The sequence below is a fragment of the Rhamphochromis sp. 'chilingali' genome, assembly GCF_963969265.1.
Source record: "Rhamphochromis sp. 'chilingali' genome assembly, chromosome: 20".
NCBI classification, from domain to species: Eukaryota; Metazoa; Chordata; class Actinopteri; order Cichliformes; family Cichlidae; genus Rhamphochromis; species Rhamphochromis sp. 'chilingali'.
The window spans coordinates 10,515,646-10,533,310 of record NC_137947.1 but is presented as its reverse complement, the minus strand read 5'-3'; the positions used below and the strand labels follow the sequence as shown (position 1 = coordinate 10,533,310).

The following is a 17,665-nucleotide window of genomic DNA, read 5'->3' as shown; positions in this document are numbered from 1 at the left end:
GAGAATACAGAAAATGTGTAAGAGAAGAAACTCCAGGATGCGCCTTTTCAATGATCCCAATATTTTAAAAAGGGGGAAAAAAGTACTTTATTAGTATTAATTGCTCACATTTTCCTTGTACCGATGCACATTTATGGACTGTGCACATTTTTTTTCACCTTTATTCACAAATGCTAATTCTGAAATCGGCAATTCTATTTCAGCAGCAGATGCTGGCAGATGTTTTGTTCTTGCTCTGCTTGCTTTAGTGCTGCCTTGGGTGACAACACAAGAATTGATACTATGGTGGAACAAGATGCATTGCTGTTTGGTAGATATTACACATGACTGCATTGACTTTGTCTTGCCTTTGGGTGGACAAGATCTTCCTCAATACTGAGAATCCAAATAATTCATTCTGTTAGGTTGAAGCCATAAGCAGAAGCAAATCTACAAGTAGTAATTATACTGTATACAGTACTGTGAAAAACCTTTGAACCCTTATTTCTTTACATTTTGTTTCCAAACAGCCAGATTTTCTTATATTTTTTAAATGTCATGAGTAGTTCTCAAGGCTTTCTAAAGGTCTTTCAAAGTTCAATCCGGTCCTTATTCCTGACCATTTTCAGAGAGATGCTTTGTATTAATGTTTGTTAACCCACTTAAGACTGACCTATGAATCACTGAAGCATCGCTGAAAAGGCCCCTAACTCAAGGGATGAGCAAGTGTTGTCTACGCATGACAGACAACTTAGCAAAGAACCAATTTTAAATTGTGTCTTTAGGCACTTTGGTACTAGCAGCCTGTCACAAAAACACATCATTTGTTGCCATTTCTCAAGTTGAATCTATGATAAATGCCAGTGATAGCACAGTTTGACGGGCATAACAATCATTTTGCAGTAATTTTAACCATGATACTGTAAACCTGAGAGTTTGAAAAACGTTCATAACATAAATTTAGATCTCACTTTACTCCTTGCTTTATTTTCTTTCGTCCAACTTGTACTTTTTACTTGACAAGCATGACATCATCGTGGGTTCAGCTGACATGCAGCTGAAGTGACATCTGCCCACAATCTGACAGTTACATATAGTATGTTCAGTCCTTTACAACCATGTGAAAAAGCATCTGTTCATCTGTTCGGTGCACATGTATGATTGCCTGCCAGCATACAGTAAACATGCATTACTCACATTCATGGGATGAACACTTCAAGTCAGGGTCTGATGCTCTTTATATGTCTTTCCTGTGTAATTGCATTGTCTTTGTAGGTCCTACAGTATGAAGGCCTGCATTTATCAGAGCTGTCACCTGCCTTTCTTTTGTACAAAGCATAAATAACGCATTAAACTAAGGGTAGACAGCCAGGAGGAGAATACAAAACACATAGTCAAGGAGGAAAACTTCTACAAACAACACTCACATTCATCTCATGTCCTGTGATTATTTCCAGCAGCTCACACAGAGAAAAGCTTTGGTATCTCAAAGGGAAGTGAAAATAGGAGGAAGGTGAGGCACAGCAAAGCTTAAATTGAGGCCATTATTGAGGGCAGAGCGGGAATAGTTTCAAGTTTTACTCAAAAAAAAAAACCTTGGGAAAAAAAAAAACTTTTAGTTAGGTCAGATGTACGCTGATGGCAGATGCTCTAAATCTCTGGAATGATGTATAACACTGAATTTTCCCCATTACCTGCCATTCTGACAGACATCTGGTGAAGTGCAATAATTGAATATCGCTGTGCGTTTAATCCTTGCTGATATCATTTTTCATCTGACACAAAGAAATAACTTATGACAGCTTTGAAACGGGTTTTCTTCCTGACAATCGAGGCAGCTGCGACTAATGATCTGCGTTAACGCTAAGACGAGAAGCGATCCTTTGCTTCGCCAACGTCGGATTCATCACCGGCTTGACAATAAGGCTCGAATCGTGCAGCTGCGAGGATGTTCGTGTAGACACAATACGTAAATGTGGAGCAGCTGGGAATGCGGGTGTACTGCTCCCAATCCTCTCTTTGATTGGATGCTTCAAAGTTTCAAATGGATTGTATGACACCAGATTTTGAAATTAGACCATATTTGTCTATGTTATGCCTTTTTGAACTGCTAATCGCACAGATTTTTAGTCCCAGTCACTGGTGCTTCTTGCAGTAAGCAGGACATAAAGAAAGGGCAGAGGAGCAGGAGATAGAGCAGCGCTCCACTTCTTAAATTAGGCCACAAAAGCAGGCTGTTAAGGCTAGGCTTCTCTATAGGTGTTATTGTACTTTTTCCAATAATTCAGATGAAAATTGCCATTGTTGGAAAATGTTCGGTCACTTAAAGGTTGAATAGTGAGAAAAACGGGCATTCAGTGGATATAATTCACTCCTGTAAAAGGATATTCAGGGATACAAAATGTATTCGAGCGATACTGTTAAATTGTGCTGACTCCCAGATGGTTTGATAGTTCTGATTTGTTTGACAAAAGAAATACCTTGTTGCCAGTATAATGTCTCTGTTGATTACCAGGCTTCCCACTGCCAGGTGATAAGATCCTGGAACAAGATAATCACCGAATATGAGAAATGGCAACGTTAAACTATTACCCTGACAATAACTGCAGAGAATATTTCTATTCATGTGTGTACAAATGCAAACCGCGAATGCAATCATTTAAAATCTGTCGCTTCACGATTTTCTGGGGAGTTTTTTGTTGTTTTTTTGTGCATGCAGGAAATAATTAAACTGGAAATCCAGATTTCTTGTGTGACTTCTGAATGGATGCACATGAAGCTAGACTACTGTGCCACTCTGCACTCTTTCTCCATCTCTCCATTGCTCTCTCTCTGCCACGCATTAAAACACATTAGCCCTCCAAACCCCCCCAACCCCCCCCCCCCCCCCCCCCCCCCGCCCGCCATGCGGCGCACAGGAGACAGAGCGAGAGCATGTGTACAAATGAATCAGCGCTGTTTGTTGTACTGTTTCAGACTCGAGCCATTTCGAGTAGCTTATTTGAGAGAGCTGCAGATCATGTTTAGTAAGCTTACTCTCATTATATCAGACCCTGGGGAGAGGAGGGCCCTCTCACTCCATACTATCAAAGCCACGGAGCTGCCTTAGAGGACATGCTTCAGTGTGAATAGAGGCTCTAGAGTACACACAAAAAAGTAGCATGCTCAGCCCACATCACCTCTCTCGGTGGGAAGCTGCCAACATTCAAGGTTTTGATCAGGCTTACTGTAATGGCTGTGGGTGACAGGTATACGAAACCACAGTTGAGGGAATAAATAGCTTGATTAGCATAATGCATCACCAACAAATTTAGCTTTCAGAGCCCGTGAAAGAACTACTTTCTTTTTTGGCCGACTGCAGCATTCACATACCTTCTGGGATCCTGTTTCATAGGAGAAACACAATTACATAAACAGGTATTTACCTCCGCGCCATTGGAAACTAATAAAATTTGCTTCCAGCGTGTCGCTGATACACTCGCCGCTGTTGTCTGTTATTTTTGCCTACTTTGAATAGGCTCTGTGTCTCCCATTGTCCACTAAAAGCACATTTCTACTCTTTTCAGCAATCATAATTAACTTGATACACATATAGCACTTACCTCCAGAAATCCAAGCTGTATTGATCCATCCGGAGCAGAGCAACATCCCTATAAACAGGCTAATCTAACATAAAACGTGGCCTCTCCACATCCTGGCCTGTTGAAGCGATTTAGCTCTGTCTGGTGGCAATGAATAAATAAATAGATAAATGAAACCCACTGGGGCCCTGCAGTGCATCCCAACCATGTGCGTCGGGAAGCAACAGCTAAGAAACAGGAGATTATTTGGCGAGATATCCCTTACACTTCTGCAGGTCTTCAGCACCACAGGGTTGCGAATGGCTACGAAGTGACAGCAACTATCATCAGTCAAACGCCTGCCTCAACCCGCATCCTCCATCTGAACTTCGTGACTTTTTGCCATTCTGGCTTGTGATTAATTACGACTTTGGCTGCTTGCTGATAATCTATGTGATAATCACCAAGGGAATGACCACATTACTTGAATACTAGTCAGACCATGTTTGCTGCTTGCCTCTGTTGCCTCCTTTCCATTCCTCCTTGTTTGACTTCCTGCCAGTAGTTTGAGATTAGACCAGTAAGGGTAGTCGAGGGCTCAGATACCCTTATTTTATGTCAGGTTTACAAGCAGTTCGCTGTAACCTTTGCCAAATGCTCTCATTACACTTAGCGGGCAGCTTTTGCACCTAGAATCAGGCAGTATGTGGTGAAACACAACCTGCTCTTTGAACATTGTCTAACATATGGTTTAAGGGGACGTAGGGGAAAAGAGGATTTCCTGAGAGATTTGTTGAATTAAAAAACATATTTTTAAATCATTTTCTTTGATGAATTCTTTAAACCCACAGCTGTGTTTCCCTCCTCTCTTTGGCCATTATTAATTCATTGACATTTTGCTGGGATGGAAATTATCAGGATGTCGAGGATTGGATATGTGATTGCCTGCAGTGAACAGAGCAATGTTTGATGCGGTGCCACAACTCAATGTGCTTTCTCTTGCTATTTTCTTTCCTTCTCGTATGTTTGAATTGCTGTTTTTCTTTATTTTTGTCTTTTTTTTCCCAGCGGCGTGGGTTCGGGAGGCTTTTCTTTCCTATATAGTTTCACACTACAAACTGCACTAACGTTCACAAAAGTCAATGAGGAGATCTTTTTGGTGAGGCATGTTAAGCGAGCGAAGAGTAAGAAAACAGCACCATCCCTCTTAAATGCTGCATGACCTTTTGGTTCGTTTCTCAGGCATATCTGTGTTGATCAGTGGTAATCCACAGTTCTCCCTCAAGTCAGACCGAATCTTTTCATCCTTAATTTGTACTGAACAGTAATTAAACCCCGGGAGGTTTTCCTGGGCAATATGTGCCCAGTCTGAGTCAATACCCACCAACCCCCGTTTTCCCTTTTTGCCTTCCCACGCTGAACCGTGTTTTTAAATTTTTGTTTTGAAAATTACAGTCAATGTTCTGCATTTATATTACTGTGTGTGTGTATATATATATATATATATATATATAGCAAGTTCTTATCCAGCATTGTTTTTTAGCAGTTTGCTTATTTGGATGAAAGTACTGAGTTGCTTATCAGTGATATGTTTCCCTCTATTGACAAAGTCATCCTAATTAGAGGCCTAACCATGCATTTTATTCTTGGCCAAGTAGGATTTAATTGCATTTCATTCTTATAATTAAAATGGGTTCCCATAGTAATTGTCACCTCCCATAAAATAAAAATATTGTTTTTATTAAACATAGCCTAAGCGCATAAGGAGTGCGTGATAGATTTATATCTTTGAGGGTTTTGAAATATATAGCGTGCAATTGTGAGTAATTAGAACCCCCGATTCAATTGCTGATTGAAGTCTTGTTATTGATCCAGTAGTCGTTTTTGGTAATGTGCGCCACGTAGAGCAGAGGTGTTCCCACCGCAGCTCTGGCAGTGAGCTGGTAGCCTCTGGCAGATCTCCTGCCATCTGAGCTGACTGTGAATAACTCTGAAAAAAAAAAAAAAAGCAAATTGATGGGCTTGAGTAGCTGCTGTTCCAGGAGAACAAAGTGAGGAGAGCTCTCTCCAGTGATGTGGGGGTTTTGCTTTTGCATCGAAGGTGACACGAATTCAGTAATCCCTGCACTGGGGTTGTTTGTGTTATAAATGTTAATTAACATTCTGCGAAATCGAAAGTGTACTTGAATTGTCTTTTTATCAGCCGATCTGTCACAGTTATAAAGTGTGTGTGTGTGTGTGTGTGTGTGTGTGTGTGTGTGTGTGTGTGTGTGTGTGTGTGTGTGTGTGTGTGTGTGTCGAATGGAGGCCAGGAGTCCTGGCACATTTTAGTCCCCGACCTCCTTTAATACAATTAATGATTTTGCTTACAACATCAGTGCCACAGTCATGAAAAATTGCACTAAAGCACCAAGCAACCCCAACTGATTTAGCTCAATTCATCAAGAACCTTGTGCTCATTGCCAGTGTCAAACCTAGTCCCGGTATTATCGAGTGCCTTTGTAATCAAGTACCTGCCCTGAGTTCCCAGGAGGGATTATCATTTTGAATGCACAGCTCACAAAGATTTGCTTATATATATTCCACCAATGACACTTGTTTGGGAGTTTTATAGCATATCAGGCAATCGGAGAGAATTAAAAATCTGCCTTTACTTTATTGTTTTATCATCTATTAAATTTTTGGGTTCATCTCAGGAGACAGATGCTTCAAGATCAACTCTGGGTCAAGCAGCCAAGCTGTGAAAGAAAAACTTTGGTGCTTTGAGATTGTTTTTCGATTTGTTTTCTATCTTTTGAATCATGAGATGTGATGGCCTTAAGGAGCCATTCTTTATAATGGCAGGCAAGATGGCATACAATATTGGCTAAGCTGTGAGGTGTAATATTGCGTGTTTAATCAGGAGACGGAGTTAGTTTGACAGACAGGATGTAAAAGTTGGATGAAGACAGGCATCATCAATCAACAGAGTTCTTCTTGGCATTGTAAATCACTGCAGTGCCGATGGGCATCATCTGTCGCCCCTCCTAATTTCAGGCAAAGTACGTAGCTTTATCACTTTTTACAGATGGGCTACACAGCCAGCACGCACCACTTCTTTTTGTTTATTTCCATCATCAACAACCATACACATTCGTCGGTCTCCCAGCACTGTAGCACGTAAACACAGGACATGAACACCAGTTTACCCGTCCACTGTCATCAGCAGGCGAATATTCAGTAGCACAGCAAATAAGAAAATAAAATCAAAACAAACTCCCTCGCTGGAGTAAAACAAAACAAATTCATTTACAAACCAACATCAGTGCAATTCTGTAGCATGTACAGTATGCTTCTGCAAATACTGATACTGTACGATCACATTGGGAGGGAGTGCTCAGCAGTTCAGAGTGCGCAGGGTTTTTAAGGGAAGTAAAAGTCCATAAACGGCTTCTAACACAGAATCAATGTTGATCTTTTTCACTGTAAACAAAACCAAGGCGCCAGAACAATTAGTAGTACACATCAGATGAAATGGAGCCGCTTTGCCCATGCTGTAAGTACTCCAGTGCAGACAGGTTTAGATAGAAAATCAAAGAAATCCCTTGGTCTACCATGTAGTAGTGAGTAGCCAGAAGTCCTAATGTTAACTGTAAAGATAATGGAACCTCAGTGGAGTGGGTGTAGGTGTAGAGCAACATGCTACAGAGGGGTTGTGTGGCTTATATCTAGTGCTCCCTAATCTAAGACCCCTTAAGCCCTCATTAAGTGCCCTGTTACTACAGTCAAAGAATCAATCAAGAGTCAGATTGAAACTTCTCAAATGGTTCGTACATACAACAGGAATCAGTAGTGCGTTTTTTTTTGTTGTTGTTGTTTTTTTTTTGATGGAATCGTGACTTGAAATTTGGTGTTGGTTTTGAATGTCACACAGCCACTTTCACTTCCTTTGTGATGCCGATGATGTCGTGACATGAAATGTTCATCATACAATGTAGAATGTGAAGTATTGCTGCTCTATATGTGCCTTCTATGCAAGCATAGAAATAATAAACATACTGTAGCGTATTCATTATATATGATTTCTTTGTGGGCAGCACTGGCCACAGTTGTGGAATTATATATACATTTCAGAATGTACAATATATTACTATCTACAGGCACATTTAGTGCAAGATGTCTGCTTTTTTGTTGTTTTTTGGGAGGTTAAGACCAGTTCATTGGTGTATTTGTGTAAATCCACATCTTGAAACATATACAATATATGGTCCTACTCAAGTGGACCACTTGCTAAATTCCAAAACACATAAGACCCTTTCACAGGTCTGAGATCTGATTTTTTTTTCCTGCACAATAGTGACAAAAATAAATAACAGAAGGTGACACTATGCACAAAGTGATACATTTCCATTTTCAAAAGTGCACTGAGAATCAGCCAGAAGGTTAACCAGGTCTCGTCAAGCATAGAAGATAAGTTCTGGGATCTGCCCTCCTTGCACCCCAGTGCCGTTAGTGCTGTCTGACGAGCACTGGAATTGAAATGTTACTTTCCCGCACTGTACTTCTGTCATTCCTTCCTGTCCAAAGTAGCTCAACTCATTCCCGTCGAGAACCACGCTGGCGGTGTAGAAGGTATCTGGCTCAATCTGGACCGGATACTCAAACCACACCGGGAAAGTGTTGCTGGAACCGTCAGAGAAGTATTTGCTGAGGTTTTGTCCAAGCAGTACTCCTTGACGTTTCAGCTCAATCTTGGCGCTGTACTCTGCTGAGCCACAGCTAGATCCATACAGTCCAAACCCAGCAATGAAAACTCTTTTATCCACTGCAAACTGTATACTGTCACAGCGGCCCCGATAGCGCCACTGATTGCTTCGGTAGGCACAGGACTGGAATCTGTGGCAACGCTGGGGGGTGAGGCCCTTCCTAGGCTGACTGACAAACTGCATCTCTGGCTTCTTGGCAGCTGTATACCATAGGAAGATGTCATTGGTCTCATTAAGCGTCAGCACGCCCGACTGGGCTGCTCCATTGGCGAAATCATCCAGAGCCATCGTAGGGATACGTATCAGGTACATGGCCTTGCCCAAAACCTTACGCTTGTTGTCAGTCGATGAGGTGAGCTCTTGTCTCTGACACTCGGCCTCTGCCCAGCTAAGTGCAGCCTCAAATACCACTATCTCTTTAGCGTTGAGTGTTTCCCGCTGTAGGATACTCTCCAGGGTTTGGGCATCAATGTCGCAGAAGCCCTCTGAACGTAACGCCAGCTCGGCCTGGGCATCAATCACTTCCCAGCAGCGCTGCGTCAGCTCTGGCTCCTCGAACAGGCAGCTCTGAGAGAGCAACACGCAGGCGTTCTTGGCACTCAGGCTGGTCTCCAGGAAGTTGACACAGGCACGTGCCATGTGAGGGACAATGTACTTCTTGGCAGCATAAAGAGTGGCCAACACTGTGTCAGCACTCAGGTCAATTTCATCACAGTAAATGTACCTGTTGACATAAAATAGGAATTTCTCAGCAAACACCGGAGAAATGACAAGAAAACGGCACGGTGTAAATGTGTTTTCTATGATCGTTAATTTAGATGACATGATTCAAACAATAATGCATTTGAGGTTTATTTTTAGTTTCTTATGACTGAAAGTGATTGACATTGAAGTGCTGTAAGCAAAACTTTCCTGTATCTGTTCAAAAATATTTAAGAGAGGAACGAAACGAGATTCTCGCCAGATAAAAAAAAAATCGCAGCGCAAACTTATCAAACTGGCCAACATAATAGTATTCCTCCTACGTCTGTGTCTACCACCTATCACAGTTTGCCTGCAAGGACAGAGAAACAAAACTCAGAAATAAAAGTGATGAAAGGAAGGCAACGAGGAGGTAGAAAAAATATCCTGGGATTCAACAGGAAAATTTGAAAGTATAATGAAATGAACAAGTACAACAGACAGATATAGATTCTGTCCCTGAGATATATAAAGAACACTTCATCTCATTTGTCTGTCAAGGCTTACTTAACAGTTTTATCTGAGATTTGCCAGAGAAATAGATACAGATCAGTCTTATCAAATTATTCTTTTTTTTTTACCCATGGACCGCTTGTTCAACTAAAGCACTACGAGGTCAACGGGCCCAGTCGAAGGAAGAATTTAGAGAATCCTTACTTCAGCATTGCCAGAAATGCTGCCGGTTCCACATCTGGTATGTGGATTTCATCCTTGTTCTCAGCAAGTTCACCGTAAAACATGGCATGAAACACCGAGCTGCCCACAGCCAACACATACTGTTGAAAGAAGCAAAGAAAACAGAGTGACGGATGGGAAAAACCAAAATGAAAACAGTTTATCTGTGACGTCAGTGTAATTCATGTGACATGTACTAACATCTGGAAAATGGAGGAAGATTATTTGAAGTGGGGAATCTCAGTGCATTCACGTAACAACACAAATCCCTTTGTGCGTTGGCAAAATCGCACCTGTTGATTTTCTCAGCGCTGCTTAGACAATTACTGTGTCCCCTCAGGGCACGGATGCAATTTTCTAATGAAGAAGACTTGTATTTGCTTGTGACACTACTGAACCGAGTGCAGCAGAAGTTCAATTTCTGAAACTAATGAGTCATCTAAATGTATGATGAAATCACATGCAACTCAATATGACTGTGTGACTAATAGTTTATTAGACAATGCTATGAATTCTGTTATTAAACCTGAGTTTAAGGTCTCTGTGTTCATGCCTGTGTTGTGCATACGTGTGTGTGTGCGCGGCACAAGTGTGTGTAGGTGGATATGTGGGTGGTATAAAGAACACAGAATTTCTCCAAAGTGAACTGCATGCGCACTAGTCGAAAATAAACCTTGCAAATCTAAGGGTTTTTGGAAACAATGCCGTTGTTTTTGTGGCTGTTGTCATACTCTGAAATTCATGCTTATTTTCATTAAGCAAGGTCAGCTGAAAGACAGATGCTCTTTGATGTGCGTTTAGAGACAAGAATCCATACGCTGCATATTGGAATAATATTATTCTCACCTTGCGGCTCTTTATTTTTTTAAAGATATCGACATAAATGACTGTTTCTACTTCCACCCTCCATCCCACTATGATAGAGCTGTTAACAAAAAGCAGATCATGAGGCATATTCAATCTCCTGCCTACTGGACACGATAAAGATTGTTGCACTGAGTGTCATATCTCGTTGCCATAATGCCTCAGCATAAAGCACAGTCGAGTCAGTGTCCTTCCATAACTGCGCTCTAAAGTGTACAAAGTGCATTGCAGCTACCATTCATGGATTACACATTTTGGTCCCATGTAAAGAACATTAAAAATGACCCGTGCAGAGCCATTCGGAGCCTGTTGATGTGGAAATTTGTGCGCTTACAAATTCATGCGACTGTTCTAATCACAATCAAACAGCAGAAATGACTTTTAAATGATTTATGCGCTAATCATAAAAAAAATAATGAGGTCAGATGGTGGACTAAACAGTCCAACAGCTGTATTTACACTAGAAATTGCATTGTCGCGTCAAACCTAAAGGATACTCGGTTAAAGACAAAAGTTTGTGCAGGGTGCGAGGCGCACACATGGACGTGCCTCACTCTGCGTCTGATCATTGTTACGGTGTGCTGTTGGGGGTGTTTGATTAAAAGTTGAGTAATTGCAGAGCATTTTCATGAAAAGCTGAGCTAAAGCGGAGACAAAGACGCTCCATCCTGCGCGAAACGACCGCTGAAGAGGATAGCCCTTCCTCCTTCGCTCACTCTGTGCCTCCATCCTTCAGCCTCATTTACATAAATAATTGAGGACTGTCTCGAAAAGACACATGGTGCGGAAGTGATGGTGGAGCACAAAAGGAATCAGTTTCATTATAGCTGGCAAAGAGGAAAGATGTTTTTTTTCAAGCTTCTATGATATGAGCAACAATGGGCCAGCCTGCGTGGCTGCTTGTTTGTTCATTTTCCAGCCTTTTAGTGCAACTTCACTTGATGCTAAAATTCTTACTCTGTGCCCCGGAAGCCGCTGGGTCCTTCCAGGCTGACCCACAACAAAGTGAACATCTGCCATCAGCTCATTGTTGAACATCACAGAATTTCTACAAAGGGAAAGAAAAAAAAAAAGGAGGGAGCGGGAGGAGGGTACAAACAGAAAATTAGGTGATTTTAAGGCACATTAAGGATTTTCTTTCTGTTTAATTTAACCTTTTACCAAATAGGGATTGTAGCTTTTAGCAGAAATTAAACCAAATATCATACATCACATTTACTCTGATCTTTCCTGTTATTCTAAACACTCTAAACACAAGTTTTATGAGTGTGCAAAGTGTGCCAGGTGCTTAAATTAAAATTTAAGTCTCGCACAGAGCAATGAAAGCTCATCATTTTTATCCTTATGTTCTTTTATTCATTCTTTCCACATAAAGACAGAGGGAGAAGATGATGAAGTCAGTGGAAAATCCCCACCGTGAAAGAATGGGACCAACAATAAAGCTGCGTTCATATATTATTGAGCAGTGGAACATGTCACAGGGGTGGGTAAACAGCCCCATGATGTTCTGGAGAGACAACAAAGCCGGGTCAGAAAACACACATTTTGCGCTGGACTGCTGGGATCCTTTACTGATAGGCCAAGGCAAATATTTTGCTTTTAGTACAGATCGGCCCTCCGCCTGTTGTGCATTAAAAAAACGCACTCGCTGTGACTGTCCGCCCTCTGTTGTGTCAGAGCGGCAAAGTCTGCAGGAGGCAAAGAGGGTGTAAACAGAGTTCCCCTGTCAGATGGAGGGCAGGGCAGAGATATCACCCACCCCTGCTCAAACCTACATGCACTCACAAACACAGGCACCACCCGTCACGCCTACTACTTTAGTAGAAGTGTTTTGTTGTACATTTTTAATCGTAAGACGGGTGCAATTCAGTAAACCAATTAGACTTTATGGGACATTCTCAAATGTAATCGTCCAATTCATCTTTTTGATCTAAATGTTAATAAAACTTGCAGATTTTCCTTACCTCTCTCTTATAGTGGAGTAGAGTCCCTGCCAGTTACAGTTCTGAATTGTGTTGTTGTTGTTGAGGTTCTGCTGCTGGTACTGTTGCACTGTGGTGGTGGATGCCGGCTTTTTGGTGGGGAAAATATCCGCTGCCATCTTCTTCTTTTTCTTGCTCCTAAGTGTGATTATCTCATAACAGACTGGGGGCAGCTTGGAGCTGCCACTCACATTCCCTTTCTTGGAGCTTTTACTTGACTTGCTTTTCACTGACTCAGGAAGCATTAAGAAGAAAGTCAGACATTTCATGTTCCTTCCCTTGGCATCGACCATGAGTGTGTTCAACTGCCGAGCAGTGAGTGTGCATGCAGAGAAAACATTCACCGGGAGCAGGCAGGTGCGATGGGGGAGCGAGGACAGCGGAGACTTGAGCTGCACTCAGCAGCGCAGCAGTCAAAGATCCTGTGCGAGGTTTGTATGACCTTTAGGGAACTAATAGAATAACTCCCTTCTCTCCTCTAAAGAGGCAGGTTCACACTGGTGATTGAAAGGCACTTTTCCTGTGTGAAGTTTGATCTGCTGACGGAGAGGCTCTTGTGGGTCCCATCCCTGTTAGTCCAGAGTGATGAGATCAGCTCTCTAAATCACTTCTTTTTCTCTCCTCTGCTCGCCTCTCTCACTCACTGCTTCGCTGAGGGTTGGCCTGACAGCTCCAGATTTAGTATAGCTGCAGTGGTCCTCAACAACGCTGTTTAATCAGTTCCTTTCATTTCGCGCTCTTACTCCTTCTGTGCTTTCCCTCCCCTCTCTGCTCTCTTTTCATGTGTTGATCTACTCGTTTTTCTCCAACACGGCCTCTTTCCCCTTCCTCTCCTCCATGGAGCAAGAGTCCTCTGCAGGATGCTGTAGCCGTGGATGCCGTGTTGCTCCGCTCTGCTCAGCCTCTCATTCTGCTGACTACAGAGGTTGAATGAGAGAGTGCAGAGAGAGAGGAGGAGGAAGAGGAGGCGGAGGAGACCCCCCCACTACCACCACCACTCCCCACCCTCTCTCAGCACAGTACATGGCTCTCTCCGGAGCTCAGCCAATGGCAACACACAGCATTCATGATTGGCTAATGCAGCCTATAGCAGCACATACTTGAATATGCAATAGTGAATGTCAATTAAACTCAATTAAAGTGACAGCCATGCCCCATAAGAATGATATATTTATCTCCGGCTTTACTGTCTGTGGTTCCTTTACATGAAGCAGCAGCATTGAGTCCAGTAAATGGAGACTATGTTATAATGCAAAAGAACAATGTAAAGTTACAGGGGCTTTTTAAGGGCAGGATTTGTCTAATTCTTGAGTGGTCTGACAATCACTCGTTATTTAAATGAGGTTTCCGTACATTTACACAAACAGTTGAATTTGAACTTCATTTTTCACCTGGGCTGCTTTGATGAGACTTCTTACCTCTGCAAAACCTTAGTAGACTTCAATCAGTAAAAGATTTACAGCATGCCCATTCATGCCAAAAACCTAGTTATACTCAGGATATTTTTGTTTGTAGAATTTGATCTTGTAACATGTTACAATGTGTAAATATCCCCAAAGCATTTAATATTTCAGTTTTAATTAATAGCTTTTTTTCTTTGCTTTTTAGTAAGAACAAAGATCTTTTCTTAGAGCCTTTTTTGTTTTGAAGTACTCAAAAGGCAAATATGTGCTTGCACTTAGGCTTCCTTGTTAGGTCATCTCTTCAGGAGAGTACATGAATCTCTGAACTCTCTACACAGTGTACAACATGATGCATATTTTCCCCTCTGCTCTTTTACGCTAGTTAGACCTGAGCACAGTGGGGATTCTGTTTAAACTGAAGGGAGGATTTAGCCGCTTGGCGGCGGTGGTGGTTTAAAATATTTTGCTGACATTCAGTATTATACAAAAGTCTTAAGCCAACCATCATTTCTTCATGTTTTGCTTCCAAGGAGCCAGACTTTCTTATATTTAAGTGGTTTTGAGCAGTAGTTCTCCAGGCTTTCCGAATGTCTTTCTTATGATTTTCTTTGGATGTTGGTTGGTTGTTCACTTTTTTTCAGTCCACTCCTGGTACTTGACCATTTTCAAAGAAATCTTTCTTTTGTTTGTTTAACCACTTAATACTGACCTATGAATCATTCAAGCATAAAAAAAGCACCTAACTCAAATGATGAACTAGTGCTGTGTCTAAGCAGAACAGACAACTTAGAAAGGATCCTATTCTAAATTGCACCTTTAGGGACTTATTTCCAGCAGCCTGTCACAAAAACACATAATTTCTTCTCATTTCTTTGGTTGAATCCATGAAAAATGCCAAAGACAACACAGTTTAAAAGAAATAAAAGATTGTTTTTGCAACAAAAAAGAGAACTATTAGCAGAAAACTTGGCATATCTTGGCACAGTGTGAAATGTGTTCTTAGAAAATCTGACAAAACTGGACTAGTGGAGAACAAAAGAAGAAATGGTAGTCCTAAAAACAACATCTATAGAGCCTGAAAATCATGTCCTTCCAGTAAAGACCTGACACAGGACATGAGACATCCAATGGAGCATCATCAGAAATTATTTCATTGAAAGGGTAGCTGTCAAGAAGCCATCTTCAAAGAATAGTAAACAGTAGATGAATTAAAATGCATGACTCATATTTTTCCCTGCTTTTTTTGGTTTTGTTTAGTTAATCCTGAGCACAGTAGGGATTCTGTTTAAACGTCTGGGACGATTCAGTAGTTTGCCGGTGGTTTAAATGGCCTTGCAGACATATATTGTGTAGCGATCCGGCGTTTAATTTCCTTTATTTCATAGCATGTTGCTGTTGCCACTCCTGCTACTGTGTACACGTACATTTATAACGGTACTATTTTAGGCAGCGCTATCACAGCTATTAAATGCTGTTCATTGGTGTAAAATAACATATTATATTTGTAAGAGTGAGAATAAAACTGACAAAAAGAACAAGATAAGGTGAATAGATTTAATAGAGAAAGTCTTCCCTGAACCACTGTCACTGTATTGATTTTTCCATAAACCTTAATTAACTGTCTTAGTGTTTGTTGCGCTGAGGAGCATTAGCCCACTAAGTCCCCTCTACAGTCCACCCTGTAGAACACAGAAAATTTGCTATGGTAACATGGAGCCAGCATTACAGGGCAACATACTCTCAAATTGCAGGCCACTAGAGATGTTACCCTGGTAACCACTTCCACAAGCAACAGCAGGACAGAAATGTAACATGCAGACCAACAATAGGGACAGTAAATGAAAAGGTCTAATGTATCTGTGCATCTTTTGATTTAAATATTTCACAGCAATCCAGTGTCACCACTAAACGCTACATTAAAGCTGTGTAGTGCTTTTAGGAGGCAATATGGATAACCGGTGACAGAATACACATGTTAAAACTGACAGTTTTGTGATTTATCTGGCATCGTGGTGAAGCGGCCGTACAGTACACGATAAATAGAGTGTCACTATATATCACCTTAAATGGCTTCCTGCATTCTTTAATTACATTTTCCCTCCATTCATCAGCAGAAAATGTAATCTTGTTATTCACACATTCAGGCTGGGAGTGAGAGGAGGAAATAATGATGGTGTTTGTCACAGCGTCAACATCACCTTTTTGTCTCACACTTTCTAATCACACAGTCAGCCTTTTTCACAGAAAAGGAAAACATTAACGTAGAGCAGCAATCAGCATTGTGGACAAAAATTTATAGCAGTTCTTGAATCACCGACGATTAAATGTTGATGATTTTACTCAAGAATAGGCTGACACTACAAGTCATATTTTAATCTTTAATAATTAAAAATAATTACTGATAGAGCCAGTGCCAAACGTGTTATTCTTGCGTGTTTTTGAGGTAGTAGTATGAAAGCAGTGCACTTAAAGTATTAAATCGTCTTATTTTCTTCATGCAGGTATGCGGTTTAAACATTTCCCTCATATTTTCAAGGCCCCGCGTTGCTCCAACCTCGGGTTTATCAACTTCAAAAGGCGAAGTTAATAAGCAGCAGAAGTCCAGCTGTGCCTTTGTTGATTGCTTCTTGATGACCGTACTCAATGCAACACCTTTATCTTCAAAGTAGGTATACCAGGACACCTTCATCTTCTAAGAAGTAACCGGTGCAGCCGGTGTGCAATGCATACAAGCCAGAAAAGCTGGACAAAGTAGAAACGGATACGGCAGTTGTTAGGAAGATACCTAAGTATTTGAAAGTTGCTCTTTAGCTTATTTAAATTTCCAAAAAGTTTCCTATACAGAACAAATAAACGAGAAGTGATGTGCAGGGCTACATTTTCAGAATGTAGCCAGACAACTGCATGCACTTATGCAAGAGACCAGAGTTGTAAGTTTTCGGTGTTAAAATATTAGTGAACATGAGTGATATTAATGGAGTTTTGTGGGAGGATCTAAGTATAATTTCTTCAAAACTCACTGAGTACTAGGGTCATTAATTATGTTGCGGAAGTGGCTGCTTGCCATTTGTGAGCTGGAGCACAGAGATGCTGTTCCGAGTAGTGGCAAAACTCTTCTGCAGAGAGACACCTGCTGAGAGGCTTGGCTGAGCACAGTGGAGGAAAGAGGAGGCTGCGAAATGAACTGTGATGCACGCCTGGCACACGAATGCAGGGACAGGATCCAACAACTCGTCCAGTGCCTCCCCCCACATTCCCAGTAGCCTTCCCCCTTCTGCTGCCACTGTTAAAGCAGGCAAGGGCACCTGACAGGTGGAATTGGGGGGGGGGATGATGGCGTCTGCCCAGAGATGGGGCTTAAGGCTCCTGAAAAATAGAGCTGCTAGTCGGCGGCGTCCAGGAGTGAGCAGGCAGTCAAACACAACACAGTTTGTGTGCGTGTGTGCGTGCAAGTTAAAACGCAACGTGATGCGTGTTTATGAAATTAAAACGTGTCATTTATCGATACCCTCTTTCTAATACTGCACTCTCCAGTTTTCCCTGCTTCTTCACATCGAGCATCAGAGGATTAATTTTGCCTGTCATTCCAGATTTAGCCTCTGTTGCATAATCAGCTTGTCAGAATTAGTTTTAACAATGGCACATAAAAGATTTCTTTAGAAAAACCAATCAACGTCGATTATCAAAGGGAATTTTTAACAACGTCCTGTCTAACA

At 41.5% G+C, this 17,665-nt stretch overlaps 1 protein-coding gene across 1 annotated transcript; it reads right to left on the bottom strand.

Moving 5' to 3' along the window:
- Positions 1 to 6,527: 6,527 nt before the first annotated feature.
- On the bottom strand, positions 6,528 to 13,463 carry btbd3b (BTB (POZ) domain containing 3b). The gene is made up of 4 exons (XM_080869325.1): positions 12,529 to 13,463; positions 11,522 to 11,612; positions 9,683 to 9,801; positions 6,528 to 9,008 (listed from the first exon to the last, which is right to left on the bottom strand). The coding sequence occupies exons 1-4, from the start codon at positions 12,837 to 12,839 to the stop codon at positions 7,976 to 7,978; spliced, it is 1,554 nt and encodes a 517-aa protein (XP_080725451.1). The 5' UTR covers positions 12,840 to 13,463; the 3' UTR covers positions 6,528 to 7,975.
- Between the last annotated feature and the right edge of the window lie 4,202 nt (positions 13,464 to 17,665).

Excerpts from the sequence above, each read along its gene's own strand:
- btbd3b (XM_080869325.1), bottom strand. The coding sequence starts at position 12,839 with ATGGTCGATGCCAAGGGAAGGAACATGAAATGTCTGACTTTCTTCTTA. Across the intron at positions 9,802-11,521 it reads AGCGGCTTCCGGGGCACAGA|TATGTGTTGGCTGTGGGCAG; the intron begins GTAAGAATTTTA and ends TTCTTTCAACAG. Across the intron at positions 9,009-9,682 it reads GCATTTCTGGCAATGCTGAA|GTACATTTACTGTGATGAAA; the intron begins GTAAGGATTCTC and ends TTATGTCAACAG.